Consider the following 20,826-nt stretch of genomic DNA (forward strand, 5'->3'; position numbering starts at 1 on the left):
GAAGCAGGCTCCAGGCTCTGAGCTGGCTGTCAGCACAGAGCCTGACGCGGGGCTCGAACCCACGAACTTGAGATCTGACCTGAGCCGAAGTCGGAGGCTTAGCCGACTGAGCCACCCAGGCGCCCCTCCTTGATTTTTTTTAAATCTTGGTCACATACTGTACATTCATCAACAAGAAGGAGAACGAAGATCTGGTTTGTGAGTGGCCGGTTTGGATCTCTGCTTTAAAAGTTTCTCCAGGAGCGCCTGGCTGGCTCAGTTGGTTAAGTGCCTGACTCTTGACATTGGCTCAGGTCATGATTTCGTGGTTCCTGAGTTCAAGTTCTGCACTGGGTTCTGTGCTGACAGTGCAGAACCTTTTTGGGATTCTCTCTCTGCCCGTTCCCCACTCTCCCTCTCACTCAAAATACATAAATAATACATTTAAAATAAAAGTTTTTCCAAATCACGGCTATATGCCCAGGATTTCATTAACTTCTACACTACCCAAATTTTTACTTAACACTTACTACAAAATTACTGATTGGACAAATGAAAGAGACTTTTCTCTTTACTGTTTTTATTAAACAGAGTAGATACACAGGAATAAGTATAAAATATTTGCAAAGTATAAAGAATGACCTATCCATTTAGTCTTCACATAGTTTAAGAAATATTATCTTCAACAGCCTTTTTTAAGCTTTCTCTAATCCCCTCTCCTTTCCTGTCTCTCCTCAGAGGTAAGTAACTGTTGAATTACACGTTTATCTTCTCCCCGCTTTTTTTTATAGTTCTGTAATATGTGAATTCTCAAAAAAATACTATTTTAGTTTTGCGTATTTTTAACATACACATATATGGAGCTGTATGTCATGTATCTTTCTACAACTTGATGTTTTCATTCAACATTATGTTCAATTTTTTTGTTTAGTTTTAGATATTTTTATAAAATGATACAGCTATATTCTATATTTTAATCCAATTTGACAATCTTTTTCTTTCAAGCGAAGCATTTAGCCCAATTATATATATATACACATACATATATATATACATACATATATATATATACATATATATGTATAATTTTATGTTTAATTTCAGAGGGAGAGAGCACGTGTGCATGTCAGCAGGGGAGAGGCAGAGAAAGGAGGAGAGAGAGATTCCAAGCAGGGTCCATGTTATCAGTGTGGAGCCTGCCGTGGGGCTCAATCCCATGAATTGTGAGATCATGACCTGAGCTGAAACCAAGTGTCAGACGCTAAACCTACTGAGCCACCTAGGCACCCTTAATTATATTTGTTATAATTACTGATATATATGTATATCTTAAATGTTACTAAAATTTCAGTTTTTTTAAAAGTTCTTTTATTTATTTAAGTAATCTCTACCCAATGTGGGGCTTGAACTCATGACCCGAGATCAAGGGTTGCATTTTCTTCCGACTGAGCCAACCAGGTGCCCCATAATTACATGTTTAGATTTATTTCTGCCATCCTATTTTTTACTTTGCATTTTCTTCCTTCCTCTATTTTTCTCTTTTTCTTCTTTTGGATTTCTGTTGTTTGCTTCCCTACTAGACTGTAAACTATCCAGTGTATTTCTTTTCTTTATCTTATCCTTAAGCACACACACAGAACTTAACTGAAGTCTAAAGGTAATCATGATCATTACCATCCTCTGGAACAATACAAGGACTTTAGAAATGTTAATAACAAAATTCATCCTGGTTGTATGCTATCGCTATCCAATACTTCAGTTCTCTGCTTCTTAGACCTTCCGTATCTGACCACTTTCCTTCTATCGGAAAGTACTGTAGAATTCTGTCAAACGACGGGTAAGAGGCAAACTTTCTAGTTTTAAACTTGATCTTTACTGTTCCTTCAAGTTTTATTGATACAAAATGTATAACTAAAATGAACAGGTCTTAAGTGCACAACTGGTGAGGTTTGGTAAATGTATTCTCACCCCCAGGTGCACATGCGTATGCCCATGTAATCATCTCGGTGAAGACAAAGACCATCTCCGTCACCCCACAAAACTCCCTGCCAGTCAATCCCATCCTTCTGCCAAGGCAACCACTGTCCCATTCTCCACCAACAGATCAGTTTTGCCTATTCTCAAACTTCACATAAAGGGACTCATACACTAGGTCTCCTTAGTGTTGGGCTTTTTTCACTTAATTTTTTTTCAGATTTATACATGATGCTGAGTCACACATGTACATCAGTAGTGCTGGAGTACTCCACTGTTTGAAAATACCACAATTTGTTTGTCCATACTCTTATTTACAGAAATAGGGGTGGCTTCTAAATTTATCTACAATGAATTAAAACTGTGGTAAAAATCCTTGTGTTTTTTGAGGAATGATGTTTCCATTTTTCTTAGGTAAATATGTAGAGTTGCTGGATGTTCAAATTTGCATGTTGAAATTTGTAAGAAACTACAAAACTGTTGTTCTATCTTATACTACCATCAGAATTGTGTGGGAGATCCAAATGCTCTATGTCCTAACAAACACTTGGTAGTCAGCCTTAATTTCAGTGATTCCAGAAGGGGTCAATTTTGATTTCAATTTGCATCAAAACTGCATTTATGCTTGATCAGTTGTAAACTTTTTCATATACTGTACATCTTATTTGTTAAGTGTCTAAGTCTTTTGCCTACTTTTTTATTGGGCTGTCTTTATTATTGATTTGCAGGAGTTGTTTATATATTCTGAATACAAAGCCTTTGTCAGATGTATATATATACACTGATGATATTTTCTCATATACTAATGGATTGAAGTTTTAAATTTTGATGAAATCTAATTAATCTCAGTTTTCACTAAGAGTACAGGTTTAGGAGGGTTCCAGCTTTCCTTGAGGGGCCATCCTATCAGATGCTTAATTTGTTCAGGTTCTGAGCTTTGTCCTGTCACAAGGCACTTAAGTGCTCCACTTAACTTACTGGATCCCTCCTGTTACAAACTGAATTATGACTTTCTAAAATTCATGTGAGGTCCTAACCTGTGATGTGACTATATTTGGAGACAGAGCATGTAAGGAGGTAATTAAGGTTAAATGAGGTCACAAAGGCAGGCCCCTGATCCGCCAGGATTAGTAACCCCCCAGAAAGAGATATCAGAGAGCTCGCATCTGCTTCCTCTTTGCTTGAGCTGAGAGAAAGGCCCGGGGGCGGTGCAGCAAGACGCAGCATCTGCAAGCCAGGGATACAGTCCTTCCCTGAAACCAAATCCAGCTAGACCCTGATCTTGAACCTCTAGCCTCCAGAATCGTGAAAACAAATTTCTGTTGTTTAAACCACTCATATTTTGTTATGGCAGCCTGAGCAAACTAATACACCACCCTTTCCATAAGGTGAGTATCCCTTTCTTTACGTTTCCTCAACTTGTTGAAGATTCTCAAAACAAAATTAAAATGGTATCACCTAGCAATTAGAATCACCTTCTATAGGAATAGGAGGATTGGCCAGGGCATCTAGTTAGCTATATTGACAAAAAATTTGTTTGTAGGTTAGTAATTCCTGTGTATTTGTAATCATATGCACCACTGCGGCACCAAGGTGGCTCAGTTGATTAAGCAAGCATCAGACTCTTGATTTTGGCTCAGGTCATGATCTCACGATTCGTGATTTCTGGCCCTGCATCGGGTTCCAAACTGACAGCATGGAGCCTGCTTCAGATTCTCTCTCTCCCTTGCTATCTCTCCCTCTCCTGCTCGTGTTCTATCTCTCTTAAAATAGATAAATGGAAATATTTTAAAAAATTAAAAAGAAATATGCACCACCATATAAAGGCTAAGCCAGTGACTGTTTAACTTACATCTGTATATGAAAAGGTAAAGTTAATAGACTTTCAGTAAGGAAAAGTAATCATTTGGATGACAATAAGAAAAGTATATAAATATTATGTTTTTGGGGTTCCGGGGAGGCTCAGTCAGTTGAGTATCCAACTTTGGCTGAGGTCATGATCTCATGGGTGTGTGGGTTTGAGCTCCATGGTGGATTTTGTGCTGACAGTATGGAGACTGTTTTGGATTCTTTATCCATCCCCTCACCCCACCCCTTCCCTACTCGCACTCTCTTTCTCAAAAATACACATTAAAAAACGAAAAAAATACCCCCCAAGTCCTGACATTGGAAGATGTAAAAAAAAAAAAAAAATTCCAATCATGGAAATAGCTAAGTGAACATTACCATTAGTATTTTTTTTTAAAGATTATAAAAAAAATCAGCCTGGTGGGTAATGATGAGTAAGTAGTAATTTTTCTGAAAAATCTATATTTACAGAGATATAGAGATATCTGCTTTATCTCTGTGTAGATACAGTTGATGTTTGAACAACATGGGGGTTATGGATACTGACCCTCTGTGCAGTTGAAAACCTGCAGGTAATTTTTTTGTTGCTGTTAAGTACTCTATGCCCAACGTGGAGCTTGAACTCACGACTCCAAGATCAAGAGTCACATACTCTACACACTGAGCCAGCCTGGTGTCCCCGCATATAATTTTTGATTCCTCAAAATCTTAGCTACTAACAGTCTTAATTAATTGTTGACCAATCAATACATTATTTTGTACGGTTATTATATATATTTTTATGGTATTAATTTGTGTTACATACTGTATCCTTACAATAAAGCTAGAAAAAATAAATTGTATTAAGAAAACCATATGGAAAATACATTTATAGTACTGTACTGCATTTATTGAAAAAAATCTGCATTTAAGTAGACCCTCACAGTTCAAACCTATGTTGTTCAAGACAACTGTATGTGAACACACACACACACACACACACACACACACAACACACAGATGTTTTGGTGAACCATTTATACATTCTCCTATATATAACCACAATTTCACTTACTGTTGACAATCTGTGAATACACTGAAATTTCCATAATTGTCACAAGAAAATCTTTAGAGATTTCAAGTTTTATTATTATTTTATAAATAAATAAATAAGTAAGTAAGTAAATAAATAAATATATATATATATTCATTTATTTTTAGAGGGGAGAGGGAGAGAGAGTGCAAGCTGGGTGTGGGCGGTGAGGAAGAGGGGAAGATGGGCTCAGCTGACTGAGGCTTTTTAAAAACCATAATCCAATCAAGGTTAAAGCACTGGGCTATATCTGGCCTTTTCTAACTTTTTAATCTTGAACAGTGCCCCCCTCTATCCTTTTCCTTTAGAACAGTGAATAATGACCGCCCCCCGCTACACACAAATCAGCGTGCCTGACTGGCTCAGTTGGAAGAGTAACTCTTGATCTGAGGGTTGAATTCACAACCCCAACACTGGGTGTAGAGAATCCTAAAAATAAATAAATAAAATAAACATAAGATAAATAAATAATACATAAATACATACATAAATAAATCGTTTCTGGTAAAAATAAAATCCAATAAAAAAAATCAAATACACCTAGTAAGAGTAGTAGGTATCCCTCAGACCTTAATCTTTTATGTATAATTTTGAAACAGAAAACCTTAAAGCTTCCTTCTCTCCAAATCTCAGGAAATGAAAAAATTTGGCATTATGAAGCTTTTTAGTCTTTATCCCACCTAGGATGAATATTCCAGAAATATTAATTGATTTCAAAAGAGGATGCTGCCTCACGCCTAGCTGAAATGCCATGTAATGTATGGTTTACGTACACGTCATGTAACCTTCCTAGTACCAGAAACTTCTGAATATCGTCAGACTCCAAAGGTTTCAGCTAAGGGATTGTGGGTTTGTTTATGTACTGGGCCAACAAGTAAACTGAGTTTACAGCTAAAATGTTTGAAAAACACAGGAGACGAAATAGATTCCAAAAGCTGACCTTTAACAGAAGTTTCCATTTCTGAAACAGGTTCTGATTTTTCTTCTCCATTAGACTCATCAACTTCTGCCACTGTTGTTAACTCTGGTTCACTCTTGTAGAGTCTATAATCTGGACCCTTAAAAAGACGACGTGCAATTTCAAAAAGACAAATTGCTACAAGTTTCTTTTAAAATGCTTACCTCTAAAGATTCAAATCAAACCCTGAAAGCTAAAAGTCTCAGCCAGCTATCTTGGGGACACAGAACAACTGACATTTAGGTCACAACTAAGGTGCGAAAAAAATCTAAACTATTTTAATCAGTAAAAGTTTTGGTTTTCAAATTAAGAATATTCTTCTTAGGGACAAAGTCATTAGAACATTTTTTAGCACAGTAAAACTGAGGTCTGAAAATAATTCTATCATATTAACTCAATTAGCCCTATTCCTTACCCTCCGACTTCTAGCTTACCACAATTCATGTTTCTTAACCCCACACCTCTTATTTTCAGCCTTCATGGGTAATGAATGTTTCTCCTTGACAATGTCCACATCCTCTAAGTTTTCCTAGATGGAACGCCAACATCCCAACCCTCTTTTCATTCCTAGTAATAATCTTTTTCATTCTTGCTTCTTTCTGATCTAAATAGATCACTTTACCTCTAATATCCTAAAATGGTATATTTAAAATAAGACTTCTTAGACAAATGCAAAGTAACACTTTATATAGAAATATGAAATTATGAAGTATTAAATTATTAAAATATTAAGAAATGAGAATGGTAAAATCAAAACAGGAAAAACACAGAAAATAACTTTATATATAAACAAACAATCAAAAAAAGCACTGGCCAAAAGTGGGGTTATAATAAAAAAAATTTGAGTGTAAAATAAATTAATTTCCAAAAATGAGAGGGCATGTACATGATTGATTATTCTGTGGCTACTGAAGCCACTTACAGAGTGAGATCCATTTCTTGGATATCCTTGAACTTGATGAATCTTCTTTTCTTCAGGCAGATGGACTGGGCCCCTGCTATAACAGAGCAAGGAGCTGCTATCACTGGGCAGAGGGGGGATTATGGGAGGCTGCTCTGTAAAGTCATAGGACCGAGGAAGTGGAGGACGAGGTGGGACTACTTCCTCTTCCTAAAGATTGTAGAACAGTCACCTTATTTAGATGAGCACATTGAATTAAGTATATCTAAATTCTCTGCAATGGTAAGTTAACTTAAAAATTACTTTAAGATAATTAAAGAGACACTGCCAAGCCAAAAGTCAGTCTCATATTGAAAAGTAAAATACAGAATGTTTATGATAGCTGGTAACTCAGTCTTAAATATGATTTTATCTAATTTTTTTTCCCCCTGTAACATTCAGGTTAGCTTTAATCTGAAGCTCAAAATCAAAACAGACGTAGGAGACTACTGTGCTTCACTTTAAAAATAGAAGAAAATAATAAATTTAAAAATCTTTCTGCCTATTTGTTTTTGTAATTTTTAAGAGAAAAAATAAAGAAACATTTATTTTTGATTGGTTTTAATATAAAAATTCAAGACCACAAATGCTTTCAATTAGGTTGACAGTATCTCTTTGTAGTTGTAATTTCTTTATGGTATACATGACACAGTGAACTTATTCATCAATCATCCTATGAATTTTACCAAGAATAAGAAACAATGACAAATATTCAAATTACTTATAGTAATTATACTATATAGTAGAAAAAGTATGACAATATTAAAGTTCTAACATAAATGAAAAATAGTGATTCTATTTATTATTTATTTATTTTTCATTAAGGGAAGAAAAATTACATTTGTCATAAGTATCAAATTACTGAATAAGTGAAATTTCAAGATTAAAACAACAATTTAAATATATTTAGGAAACATTTTTGTTATGAAGACAATTAAATTCCAATTCATGTTTTACACATTTAAAATAATTTAGAGATAGACAATCCAAACTTACCTCACTTTTGTACTTAACTGTTGAGAAAGGTTTTGATCCTGCCATACCTATTAAAAACATTATAAAATGTTAACTACTTATACTAAACATATCTTTTAAGTCTACATAAAAAAGGAAGAATTTCATATATTTCATTTTATTATTTTTTTTTAAGATTGTATATTTAAGTAGTCTCTACAGTAGACATGGGACTTCAACTAACAAATCCCAAGATCAAGAGTCACAAACTCTATAGACTGAGCCAGCCAGGTGCCCCCATTCCACTTATTTTAAAAAGCCTTCAGTTCTAATCCCTCATTTATTAATGTTTTCAGAATTTGAGGTCAATTACATTAAAAAATAAAAGAATATCTAGTTTATTTTTAAAGTTGATTTATTAATTATTTACTTTTGTTTTTATTTTTGAGAAAGAGAGCGTGGACAGGGTAGGACACAAGATCTGAAGTGTGCTCTGACACCAGCGAGTCCAATGTGGGGATTGAACTCATGAATGTGGGCCTGAATTCACAAATTGTGGGATCATGATGTGAGCTGAAGGTCATACTCAGTTGACTGAGCCACCCAGGGGCCCTTAAGTTTATTTATTTTCGAGAAAAAGAGAGGTCATGGAGGGGGAAGGGGGAGGGAGAGGGAGAAGGAGGGAGGGAGGGAGGGAGGGAGGGAGAGAGGGAGAGAGAAAATCTCAAGCAGGCTCCATGCTGTCAACATGGAACCTGATGTAGGGCTGGATCCCACAAACTTTGAGATCATGAGTCAAACCTGAGCCAAAATCAAGAGTCAGACACTAAAATATCTAGTTTAAATAAGAATATAGGGAAAAGGGTTCTCTGAAGTACTACTGATGTAAATGTATTTAAGTACAATTTTTTAAGAGGTCAATCTGGCAGTGCCTATCAAAATGGAAGATGTATGCTCATTTCCTACTTCTCTAATCCCTAAGCACTAGCATGTATATTTAGTCATATATACAATAATGCTTATAACAGCATGGCTTATGATAGAAAAACAAACAAACAAACAAACTCAAAACCTGGAAACAAACTACATGTCCAACAACACAGAAATGGACACATCATAATTCATCTATACAATGAATTCTTACACAGCTATTACTGCATTGTACTGTTAAGGAGAAACAAACCAAACTGTTGAAAAATAAGTATATGATTCCATTTTTTATTGTGGGGAAAAAAATTCCTAAAAACAAAACATTTTGTGTGTGTATAATTAAACACATAAAAGAGTAATTTATTTTGTTGTTGGTGAGGTTGGCAGATTGCTTTTTACTTTCTACACTTGTGGACTGATTCAGTGTTACAGGAGTGCCTGTTTTCTGATGTCAAAAATCCCTTAACAAAAGAAATCCAATTCTATGTTTCATTCCACTTATTTATTTAAGAAAAATTTTTTTATTTTAAAGAAATCTCTACACCCAACGAGGGGCTCAAACCAACCCTGAAATCAAGAGTTGCATGCTCTGCCGAATGAGCCAGCCAGATGGCTCTGTATCACTCCATTTAGATCTCATATTATGGTCAATTACTGCAGAATAAAATCTAAAGCTAATTTACCTGTTTCTGTAGTGCCTCTTTGCTGTTTGTGTTTACTCAGTCCTTCCATGACATCTTGAATTCTCCAAAGTTCTTTCTGAATCTGTGCACGCTGAATTCCTGCTGATTCAGTCTATCAGTAGAAAGAGAACACATACAGAAAAAAATAAAGTTGTAAACTACACTAATTATATATTTTAAAAGATGAGAACTGTAGTAGATTAAGTTTTGAGAATACTTAATATGATCTATGTGACTCTCCCAATTTTGTAACTTCTGTAGCAAAGATAATAAAGCTGAGAGAAAAAAAATTCAATTTCTCAGACTTAAGTGCATTATTCCACATCTCTTCAATTAGCTTCGCCTTGCATTACTGTTGATTACAAGGGACTAAAAAATGGAAAACAAAAACAAAAGAAAACAAAATAGAAACTCCCAAAACCGAAACTAAAAAAATAATGTTAAGGGAGAAGAAAAAAAGGGGAAGTATACTAATTTCCTAAATTCTAGAAATTCTAGAAAATAAGATCATATTGAAAGTAATATTCTAATATAACTCTATGACTTTTATTGATACTTTGATAAAAAGAATTATGATTTTTGAAATGTAAATTTATATTTTTAAAAAAGGACAATGAGGTGCAAACTGTCACATTAACCAAAAATTTTTTTTCATTGAATCAATTTTTGACAACTGTACATATTAGAATAAAATCAATATATTTCCATTAGTAAACTAAAAAAGTCCTCCAAAGGGTGAAAACATGCTTTCAAAGTCTATAAACATGAAGACTATGTACTAATGCTGCTTCAAAGAGGCATTACATAGTTTTCTAAGCTACAGGACTGGCAGCATCAAAGTAAAAGTAGGAAATATTCACATATGACCCAAACACCATAATAACCCAGAGATGTGAATAGTGACATAGACTTCTAGGGAATAAATTTCAGTTATAAAAACCAAATATGTGCACATGTTCTACATAGAATACATATTATTTTTGCAATAATTAAAAAAATCATTTTGCCTATCTGAAAGGTATATAATGAAAATCTCATTTTTGTATTATTTCTCATTTATCTGATTACTGGTGTGAACAATATTCAAACACCTATTAGCAATTTGAGTTTTACTTTCTAGAGGTTAAAGCTAGTCATATTCTCCATCCATTTTTCTAATGTATTGCTTCTCCAAACAAACAAACAAAAAATTCTTGCAGATCTAAATAATAACTTTTGTTGAATTAGTGGTCAACAATACTTCTCCCCAGTATGCCATCTTTTTAAGTTTATGTTGTCTTGTTTTCTTACTTATTTATTACTTTTTAAAAAATAAGTTCTATGTTCAACATGGGGCTTGAACTCAAACTTTGAGATCAAAAGTCACTTGCTCTACTGAGCCAGGCGAGCACTCTGTTTACTTATTTATTTAATAAACACTTATCAGTGTGTTTTATGTCTGATACTATTTTAAGTGCTTCAAAAATATCAACATGTTTAGCCATGATAATAACCCAATAGAAGTTGGCACTATTATTATTTTACAGCTGTGAAAACTGAAATGTAGAGTTGTTATGTGCAATGTTGTATCTCAAAGAGAATGCCTTTGTAGTTCTTTATTTTTTCAAAATAATAACTATCCTGGCTTTTATTATACTTTAAAATATTAGAACCATTTTGTTAAAATTTTTCAAAAATTTCTGGATGAAATTTGGTTGGAATAGTTGAGTTTATAGGAAGAATATTTATTGAGATGTTAAATTATGCCATCCATAAACATGGTATACCAATTCCACGTCTCCATTTATTCAAGTCTTATAACACAGAAATTGCATTTTTATAATGAATGTTCTTTATTAAGTTAAATCAAGTAAACTGCTTTGGCCTGAAGGCTAAAAATAAATTTTCTCATTTAAGAAATTTCTCATTCTCAAAAACAAAACTGTCCAACATTAGGTGACAAAGTGTATATACCTGCACCACATATAATATTTTAATATCTGGCCTTATACAGAAAAAGTTTGCCAACCCCTGGGTTGGTTCTTATGTTACAGTTTAGATATTACAGTTTTTCTTCTTACTGTATTTAGTATTAACCCACTGTTCAATAAAGAAGTCACAACCACCTGTGGTCACTTAAATTTACGTAATTAAAATTAAGTACAATGAAACACTCAGTTTCTTAGTCATACTGGCAACATGTCAATTGCCCAACAACTGCATGTAGCCACATGCAGTATAGTGGCTGCTATACTGGACAGCATAGATGGAGGACAGTTGGTTTTCTATGAGTCAACTTTACTAACCATTATTCCTTGTATTGACTAGTCTGTTGAGTCCACAGGGTTTCCAATGCAGATGACCAAATTTACACAGGGTCACAAGCATGAAGTGACTTTTATTATTTTCTTAAACATATATTACCTCTACTTCTCAAAACAACACTTTAAGACAAGTATTATTGTTCCATTTTATAGGTAAGAAAACTTAACACCTGGAACTTGATTCCAGATCGTTTATGCTAAATGGTGCTGTAGCTTCTCCTATTCAATAGTATATCAAAAGTCTACAGGCTACGTACAGTTTGATAAGAAAAAGACATTTAATATAGAATGGATTAGAATATATTTTTATTTTTTACCTTTAAGTAACCTCTACACCCAATGTTAGGGCTTGAATTATAACTCTGAGATCAAGAGTTGCATGCTCTTCTGACTGAATCAGACAGGTGTCCCAGATTAGAATAAATTTTATAAAATATAAATTACCATTTATTTAGTAAATCTATTTAATTCAACACTAATACTAACTTCCATATAGTTAGCCAGGAGTGCAAAACATGACAGGGATCACACCATGTACCCAACAGAATAAAGAACTTCTAAACAATGAGAGACGGGCTACTTTGTGGGATAGTAAGAGTCCTATTATTGAATGTATTAAAACCCAAGTCTTAGGCGGCCAGTGATGTAAAAACTGTTAAGGACATGCATGGATCTGACAAGGTGGGTTGTACAATACTAGCCAAAACCAGCTGAGACAATGCAAAAAAACATTCACTCTGTACCTGAACTTCACCAAGGCGATCTAGCTGTTCTTGCATTTGGTTCCTGGTAATAGTCACGTCATATTCTAACTTGTCATATTCTCTCCATGCTCGTTCCAGTTCCTAAAATCAAAGAGCTTTAATTACTTGAATGGGGAAAATGTGCTTTTATATTGTTATCACTGCAATGACAAGATTTCTATACTTTAGATAATTGTGTAAGTTTATATTGGGTGAAATAAAGATTTTTGTAATTCATTTTCCTTTTCTGTAATTCATTTCCCCTTTCCTTTACTGTTTTATTTATTTTAAAAAAATTTTAATTTTTTTTTAAATTTATTTTTGGGAAAGAGACAGTGTGAGCAGGAGAGGGTCAGAGAGAGAGGGAGACACAGAATCTGAAGACAGGCTCCAGGCTCTGAGCTAGCTGTCAGCATAGAACCTGACGCGGGGCTTGAACCACGAACCGTGAGATCAAGACCTGAGCCGAAGTAGGACACTTAACTGAGCCACCTACGCGTCCCTCCTTTACTGTTTTAAAGCACTTTTTTAACTGCCCTGATAAAGTTTCTCCATAAATAAAAATACAAAATAAATTGTATTTTAGCATGTTGGGTTTTCAATAATACCGGAAGCCTAACATACTTTTCCTTAGAATAAATTTATAGCAATATAATAAACCTAATTAGTAACTCATGTCTAAGAATCTTTGATGACCGGAGATTTCTTGCCCTGGACGGTGCTGAACAAAGCTGCCCTGGGAAACATCAGTTTAAAAACAGCAACAGTCTTGGGATAAGGCAAGATGATACTGAGTGTGGAGGAAAGGGTACTTAAAATATTCTTAAGAGTTGTTTTTTAAATGTTTATTTGAGAGAGAGAGAGAGAGAGAGAGAGAGAGAGCAAGCAAGTGCATGCATGAACGGGAGAGGGGCAGAGAGAGAGGGAGAGAGAATCCCAAGCAGGCTCCACACTCAGTATGGAACTCAATGAGGGACTTGATCTCACAACTGAGAGATCATGACCCGAGCCAAAACCAGGAGTCAAGAGCTTAAGTGACTGAGCCACCGGGCACCCCAACAGGATTTTTTAAGTTGAAGAAGAGTTGCCACATGATACACAATAATCTTGTTTGTTCGTAAAGGTTCTCTTCTAAAGAGTTATTTTACTTTTTTTACTGTGCATCTAACTTAAAATCACTTAAAAAAATGTAGGTAATGAAAAGTTATTCAAGGTATACACTTTTAAAATTAAAAATGAGTGTTAGAATATGGTCATTTGGAATAATTGCTTTTTTCAATATAAGCTATCTCCTTAAGCAGGTTTTACAATGAATTATATTTTTTTAAAAAGTAAAGATAAGCCACTGGAGATTTTTCTTTTAGAAGTTTATTTATTTTGAGAGAGAGAAAGAAAGAAGAGAAGGGATAGAGAGAGAGAATCCCAAGAAAACTCTGTGCTGTCAGCGCAGAGCCCGACGTGGGACTTGATCTCATGAACTGTGAGATCATAACCTGAGTTGAAATCAGGAGTTAGATGTTTAACCAACTGAGTCACCCAAGTGTCCCAGCACTGGAGTTTTGTATCATCTCTTAATTATAAAAATTATTTAGGCAGTCTACTTAATTGATTTCATAATTAATGAAATTTTTAAAAGGCAGAGTGATAAAGCACTAACAATTTTTGTGTCTTCTATATTGTGTAAATATTAGTCTCCTTACTTGGCTTCAGCAAACTATTTTTACCTGAATAAATAAGGAGATTGATCTCTTTTAATAAAATTTGCTTCTAGACATCTTCTAATTTGTGTTCATCACAAAAATTACAAATTTAAATAGTGGGACTTTGAGGACTTCAGGGAGGGTAAAATGAAGATGACAGACCCGATGGCCGCCCAGTAATTAAGTACAGATGGCATTACCAGGTCGCTTGTAGAAAAGTCTGTTGCAGGCTGGATCCAAAGGCTATAGTGGCATCTAAATGTCAGAACAATTTAGGGATGGCAAGAATCCTTTTCTTATGGAAACACATTAATCTAGAGCTAGAGACTGAGCTAGGAATTATTTTAAGAGTGAAGAAACACAATATACTTTCAATTTTTCTAGGCTGGAAAGTGTACCCTAACATTTGGCCTAAGTCCCATAATCCTCCTGGGCTTACCTGCTTCTGCCTTCACCTTTGAGCTCCTCAAACATGATTATGCATGGGCAGAACACAAATCAACAGGGGATGGCAAGAAAAGGGGCAGCATTGGAATAACATCAATTTCTCCCAATACCTGGCTGAGCATTTCATGAAAGAATTTAACGGATTACACAAGTACCATGTTGAAAATCCTGAAATACGACCTTCCTGGTTTCTTTTGTCAAAAAGATGATACACATGTATGACAGGCAATTAAAAGAGGTAATGACTTTTAAATACACATTTATCTTAAAATCACAGGCATTAAGTCAGGAAACAGTGCTTTTGATAAAATGTGGAGAGTTTCATGCTAATGAAATTCATTCTGTATATAGCACGAAACCACATGGATGACTCTCAAAACGTTAAAAGCAGCCAAAGAGTATATACTATATGATTTCATCCTTTTAGAGTTCAAATATAAGCAAAAAGCTAACATATAGTTAAAAAGTCATGTGGCAGTGCTCTAGGGAAGCAGTGACTAGTAAGGGAGTTTCTGGCGTACTAGTAAGATTCAGTGTCTTGATATGGATGTCAGCCATATCTATGCACATAAATTGTGTGCATTTCTGGTAATATGTTATACTCTAACAAAGGTAAAAAAAAGATATGTGCATATGTAAGATTGTTATAGACTTCTCAAGAATTTGACTTAGTCTAACTTTAGGATGTGGAACAAGTAACTTTTAATCGTGGTGACTTCTTTAGAGTCTATATTGAGATGAGACCTGGCCGCTACAGGAGAAAGACCTTCAAATAGGTCTGCAACACTCAGATGCAATGAAATGGCAGACTACCAAAAATGGTATTTTAATATCTAAAATGAAATGATAGTGATGACATATTTTGATCTTTATTAAGAAAGTAACAGGACTAATAATTCATTCCCAAGCTTTTAATGTAATAAGATCTCTTTCCTTTTTTTTTTTGTTTAAGATTTTATTTTTAGGTAATCTCTCTACACTCAACGCGGAGCTTGGCTTGAAGTCACAACCCCAAGATCAAGAGTCACATGCCCTAGTGACTGAGCCAGCCAGGCCCCACGCCACCTTTTCTTGTCCAGAATCAATAATAATTTGTAATCAAATCCACCTGTGGGAACAGTTACACAAATTGCTACATACAAATAAATGTGTAATCTTTAACTTGTTCCTACAGTCCCTCTTCTAATCTTCTTGAAGTAAAACTATATTTCATCTGAAAGAAGTGGTTATCATTTACTGTACAAATCTGAGAATGTAATTATAAATGTAGAAGAGCTAGTATACAGGAAAAGAAAAAGAAAAAGATACCTATTATTGTGCTACACTTTTGTTAGCATTTTCATGGATTTTCTTTTAACCCTTTTCAGACACACAGAGAAGTAGGGCCCACTCCAAATTCAATAGCTACGGAAACTGGGCCCATCTGGCTTCATCTATAGTACTCATATTCTACCTTTGTGGGATTATTTTAAAGCAAACACCAGACATCATATTATTCAATCTGTAAATACTTCAGTATGTATTTCTAAAAAGAAGAAACCAAAATGAAAAAAAAAATAACATGGATAATCTTACCTTTAAAACCATTAATATGCATTTCTTAAAAAACTCATTAAAAACAATTTCCCCCATTCTCTTCTCTATTCCCTTACTTCTTATTAAGAAAAAAAATTTTTTAATGTTTATCTATTTTTGAGAAAGAGAGAGAAACAGAGTGCCAGCAGGATAGGGGCAAGGAGAGATTAAGACGCAGAATCCGAAGCAGGCTCCAGGCTCTGAGCTGTCAGCACAGAGCTCACAGTCGTGAGATCATGACCTGAGCTGAAGTTGGACACTTAACCTGCTGAGCCACCAGGTTCTCCTCTACCCCCCTGCTACTTCCATGGGAATGAGACTGAGTCACTTACTCTGCAGATTTTCTCATATTCTACATTTTGCCAACTGAAATCCTGTGGGATTCCTTAGCATGCTCTTCTGTTTATTTCCTATAAACTCGTTGCTGACATTTGGATTTGGTTTTTTGTTAAAAATCGCTTGCAATTGCTGTTGGGCACTTTCTACCGCAGCACATCATATATTACATCTGCTGACCTTTTTTTGGGGGGATGTTGTAATTATAAAATAGCCAAGTATTTAGAAAATTATCTCAAAATCTTTCAAAATGTATTTCATGCCAATTCATGGATACTGATAGAACTACTGCAAAAAACTATACTATAACCATGATTCTCAGAAACTCTTTAATACATTGAGAATGAAGTTATGAAGATATTTAATGTGTAAGCTTCTCCCCAGGGCAGTTCCTGCTTCACTGTCCCTGTAAGTTTATAATCCTAAACTCTAGTATATCCACTGGAGTCTAAAAATCTGTTTACTCAAGGTCCTCCTAGCTAGAATCCAGCTTAAAACACAAATCAGTTTAATGGGAGGCTATACATACTGCTTATTCACTGTAATCCTGGCAATCTGTCTCGGTTTTCCATTTTTAACACAGTAATAATAGTACCCAGTCCAAGGGGTTATGGGAATTAAGTACATGTAAAGTCCTTAATCTGTCATCTAATAACTGCTCCAAAAAATATTCACGATGATGATTATTATTTAATATACTGGTATTATTTCCTAGTGGGTAAATGCATAAACCCATCAGCATTATTTAGCATGAATGGGGGGCCTTTATACCTCTCTTATGATGCCTGAAATTCCAATTTTAGATTTTTGAGTAAGATAATCAAATCTGATTCCAAGATCTAGAAACTACAAGTTATGTGACCACAGAGGTAGTGCAGAGGAAGAGGAGAAGGTACAGAAGCCCTAGAATTAAGAAGTCTTTGATTTAGGTGTTCTTTCCTTATTAGTTATGTCACCTACACAAGTCATTTATCCTCCGTGAGTCTCAGTTTATCTGTGCAGGGAAGACAATAAAAAGGAAAATAAATGAAGATAATGATTATATTTATTTTGCACAGGCTTTTCTTAAATATCAAACCAGATAACATATGTGAGAAACACAGAATTACAAATATATTTTGCTGCCATTACTGGACGAGTCACAAAATATTTGGTTCCTTGAATTGCTGGGTAGAGTAAGAGAAGCACCTGTTGAACTGATAAAACCTAAGAATATTTCTCTTCCGTTTGGAGATGAGGCCTAATGTAAATTCCCCGAGAGGTGACTGCGGCAGATGTTTATGGAACACCACACTACATCCCCTTTGTCCATTTAATTTCAAGGAACTGTGTTAAATTCCACGCCGGCTAGTGTCTCATGGCAAGCAAGCCAAGGCAGTTTGGAAGTATGGGTGAATAAAGGACACTGGAGCAACTTCAACCAATAAGTGACAGACACCCCAGCATCCTGGACTTTGGTAGAAAATTCTGAGGGATTCTGCTCATTTCCTCAGATAGTCTCCCAGCTGCCTACAGTGGGAACCAACTGGGTAGTGAAACCTTTACAGGGTTTTCTCCCGCTGTCTCATTCTCTCACACTTTTGCTTCCAGAAAAGATCCCAAAAGAAGACAGTGACACATTGCAAGATTTCAAGCGTACCTGTTATAACAACCTTTGCTACTAATCAGACTTAGGTAAAAAGAAGTAGAAGCAAGGTGAGAACACAGAGGCACTAGGTGCTTAAAGCATGTAAGTTTGTTGGATGAGGCTTACGGAAAGAAGATACAATATCGAGAATTTAATAAAACATAACAAGAACACCGCTTTACGTTTGCCTTCTGTTAATCCTAGTTTTATCTACCTAAATGGCCAACCAGGTGAGGAGAAGATGTTCTCAGAATCAAAGCTTTCATCTCTGGAGGCATTAGTTTTATATCTCTTGCATCTTTTATACATCATGACTTGGATTTGAACCAATGACCTCAATCAACTGCAAAAGAATCAGAAGAATCCTTTGGGATTCTGCCAGCACAAATGTAATTCAATTTTAAATCTAATCAACATCCACCCAGTGTCATCCATATGCCCAATATGATGTTAGGCATCATTTGTTGTTTTGAGCTACAAGTATGAACAAATTTACCAAGACAGAAGTAATGTAGTTTGTATTCTGTGTAGTAAGACCTGTCTTGGAAGAACACATGGAAGGTTTGTAATCACCAATGAGTAATGCTGAAGGCAAAGAAAAAGAAACCTGGAAAGTGATTATATGGGATAACAACCAGAAAATGGGATAATCAAACACGATAGATTTCTACTAAAACATTTTTAACAAAACTTCCATCAGAGTTGAAGTTAATCTCAGGATAAATCAAACTGTAAGCCTCCGATCAAATTTAAGTTTCTAAATCCATTTGATAAGGGAAAAAAAGTGTTCAATTCAGTTGAACACTATACATCTCAGAATCTTCTAAAACAGTACCAAATCATGAAATAGTTTCCAACTACATTTTGATTCAGTTCAGGTTGCCAGAGATAGTGAGTTTTTCATTAGCTTAGCATTGACAGCTTAGTCCCATTTCTTTTTTTTTTTTAATTTAAAAATTTTATTTATTTCTGAGAGAGAGAGAGAGACAGCATGAGCAGGGGAGGATCAGAGAGAGAGAAACACAGAATCTGAAGCAGGCTCCAGGCTCTGAGCTGTCAGCACAGAGTGGGATGCGGGGCTTGAAACCAAGACCCATGAGATTGTGACCTGAGCTGAAGTCGGACGCTCAACCGACTGAGCCACCCAGGCACCCCCATTTCCCCTTTCTAATGTCACATTCCTGATCCTCTATTCCGGTCCGTTACTTCTCTTTCTTCCTTCCTATCCAAATCCTTCCTTCCTTCCTTCCTTCTTCCCTCTCTTCCTTCCTATTCAAATCCTACCCATCATTGGTTAACTAAGCAATTATTTTCTTGTAGTCAACATTTCAGGTTGTGACTATGTTATGAAAATTGATGTAGATTTAAGTCTTCAGAGATTATGGTTAGAAGACCTGGGACTGAGTTCTTGGCATAGCCTTGATTAGCTTTGTAACACTGGGTAAGTCATCTGGTTCTAGCATCAAAATGTTAACACACATCCTATAGTGCTAGATGCTAGCGCTACACAGATCCATGAGATAGTGTTCTGATATCAAGGAGTTCACAACTGAAAGGATATTAAATTCTTTTTTGTTTCTTCTTGAGAGAGTGTGAGTGCAAGAGGGGATGAGGAGAGAAAGAGACAGAGGAAGAGAAAGAATCCCAACCAGGCTGCTGTGCTCTGAGCACGGAACCTGATGTGGGGCTTGATCCCACAAGCAGGGAGATCAGGACCTGAGCCTAAATGAAGATTCAGACACTTAACCAACTAAGCCACCCAGGAGCCCTGAAAGGGTCTATGAACATTACAGTGTAATAGAATCACATGAAATAATGTAAACAATAGTATTTAAAAATAGGAATAGATACATTAAATATAAGGTATTTAAGAGTGACAAAAAATATGTTTTGATTTATTTCCAATAATGGTATATTCCTTCAAAAATTGCTCATGTTTGGAATATTAATTTAGTGTCTAGAACTGAAGCCATGTTGAAATTCTGATATCTTGTCAGTTTAGAAAGACCTCTCTTAGTTAAGCTATAACTGTCTGTGGACCTTCTCCTTTTTTTAAATGTTTATTTTATTTTTGAGAGAGAGCGAGCATGAGTGGGGGTGGGAGGTAGGGGGACAGGGGATCCAAAGCAGGCTCTGTGCTGATAGTGGAGAGCCCAATGTGGGGCTTGAACTCACCTATCATGAAATCATGACCCTGGCCAAATTCATACACTTAATAGACTGAGCCACTCAGGCACCCTGTCTGTGGACCTTCTTAAAAGGTAGCTATTCCCTACCTGAAGTTAATAGACAAGGGCATATTAGCAGTTTTCTAGAACTGGTGGCTTCTGCCAGGATTTTTCTTTCAAAGGCTGCTTGGGTAGGAGTTCTTACTAGGTTTACAGATAACTATCACAAGATCTAAAGCGGTGTTTAAACTCAAAATAGTCTATTTACAAACTCTAAGCATTTTAGACTTGGCAATGCTAAGATACTCTTTATAAAGTGACATGACTATGAGTTAAGAGGTTCTATTTCCCACTCAAATCTATTATCAAAGCTGAGATCACACTGTACCTATGAGATGACACTGTCAATGGCTTCTTAAAAGCATTTCACATGTGCTTTTTATTGAAATGGCTGGTTAAATGAATCCAATTATCATCTTTCCCCAATTTTTCTAACTCCCTAAAATCTATGAAATACTTTTCTTCTTCTTTTTTAAAGGTTTTATTTTTAATTAATCTCTACACCTAACGTGGGGCTCAAACTCAAAAC

The 20,826-nt window shown here is 35.4% G+C and overlaps 1 protein-coding gene across 3 annotated transcripts in view; it reads right to left on the minus strand.

Annotated features, from left to right (window-relative positions):
* PLEKHA5 (pleckstrin homology domain containing A5) overlaps window positions 1-20,826 on the minus strand; it is a 238,695-nt gene that overhangs the window by 16,314 nt on the left and 201,555 nt on the right. For 2 of the 3 annotated variants that reach the window (XM_029955015.1, XM_029955014.1), the window contains 4 exons: window positions 12,385-12,486; window positions 9,339-9,450; window positions 7,768-7,814; window positions 5,814-5,931 (listed from right to left, as the gene is read on the minus strand). In XM_029955015.1, coding sequence (XP_029810875.1) covers window positions 5,814-5,931; window positions 7,768-7,814; window positions 9,339-9,450; window positions 12,385-12,486 — 379 coding nt within the window. Of the gene's footprint in view, window positions 1-5,813; window positions 5,932-6,753; window positions 6,943-7,767; window positions 7,815-9,338; window positions 9,451-12,384; window positions 12,487-20,826 lie in introns of all 3 variants that reach the window. The other variant, XM_029955013.1, reaches the window with a different exon arrangement.

Source organism: Suricata suricatta, chromosome 10 (assembly GCF_006229205.1).
Source record: "Suricata suricatta isolate VVHF042 chromosome 10, meerkat_22Aug2017_6uvM2_HiC, whole genome shotgun sequence".
NCBI classification, from domain to species: Eukaryota; Metazoa; Chordata; class Mammalia; order Carnivora; family Herpestidae; genus Suricata; species Suricata suricatta.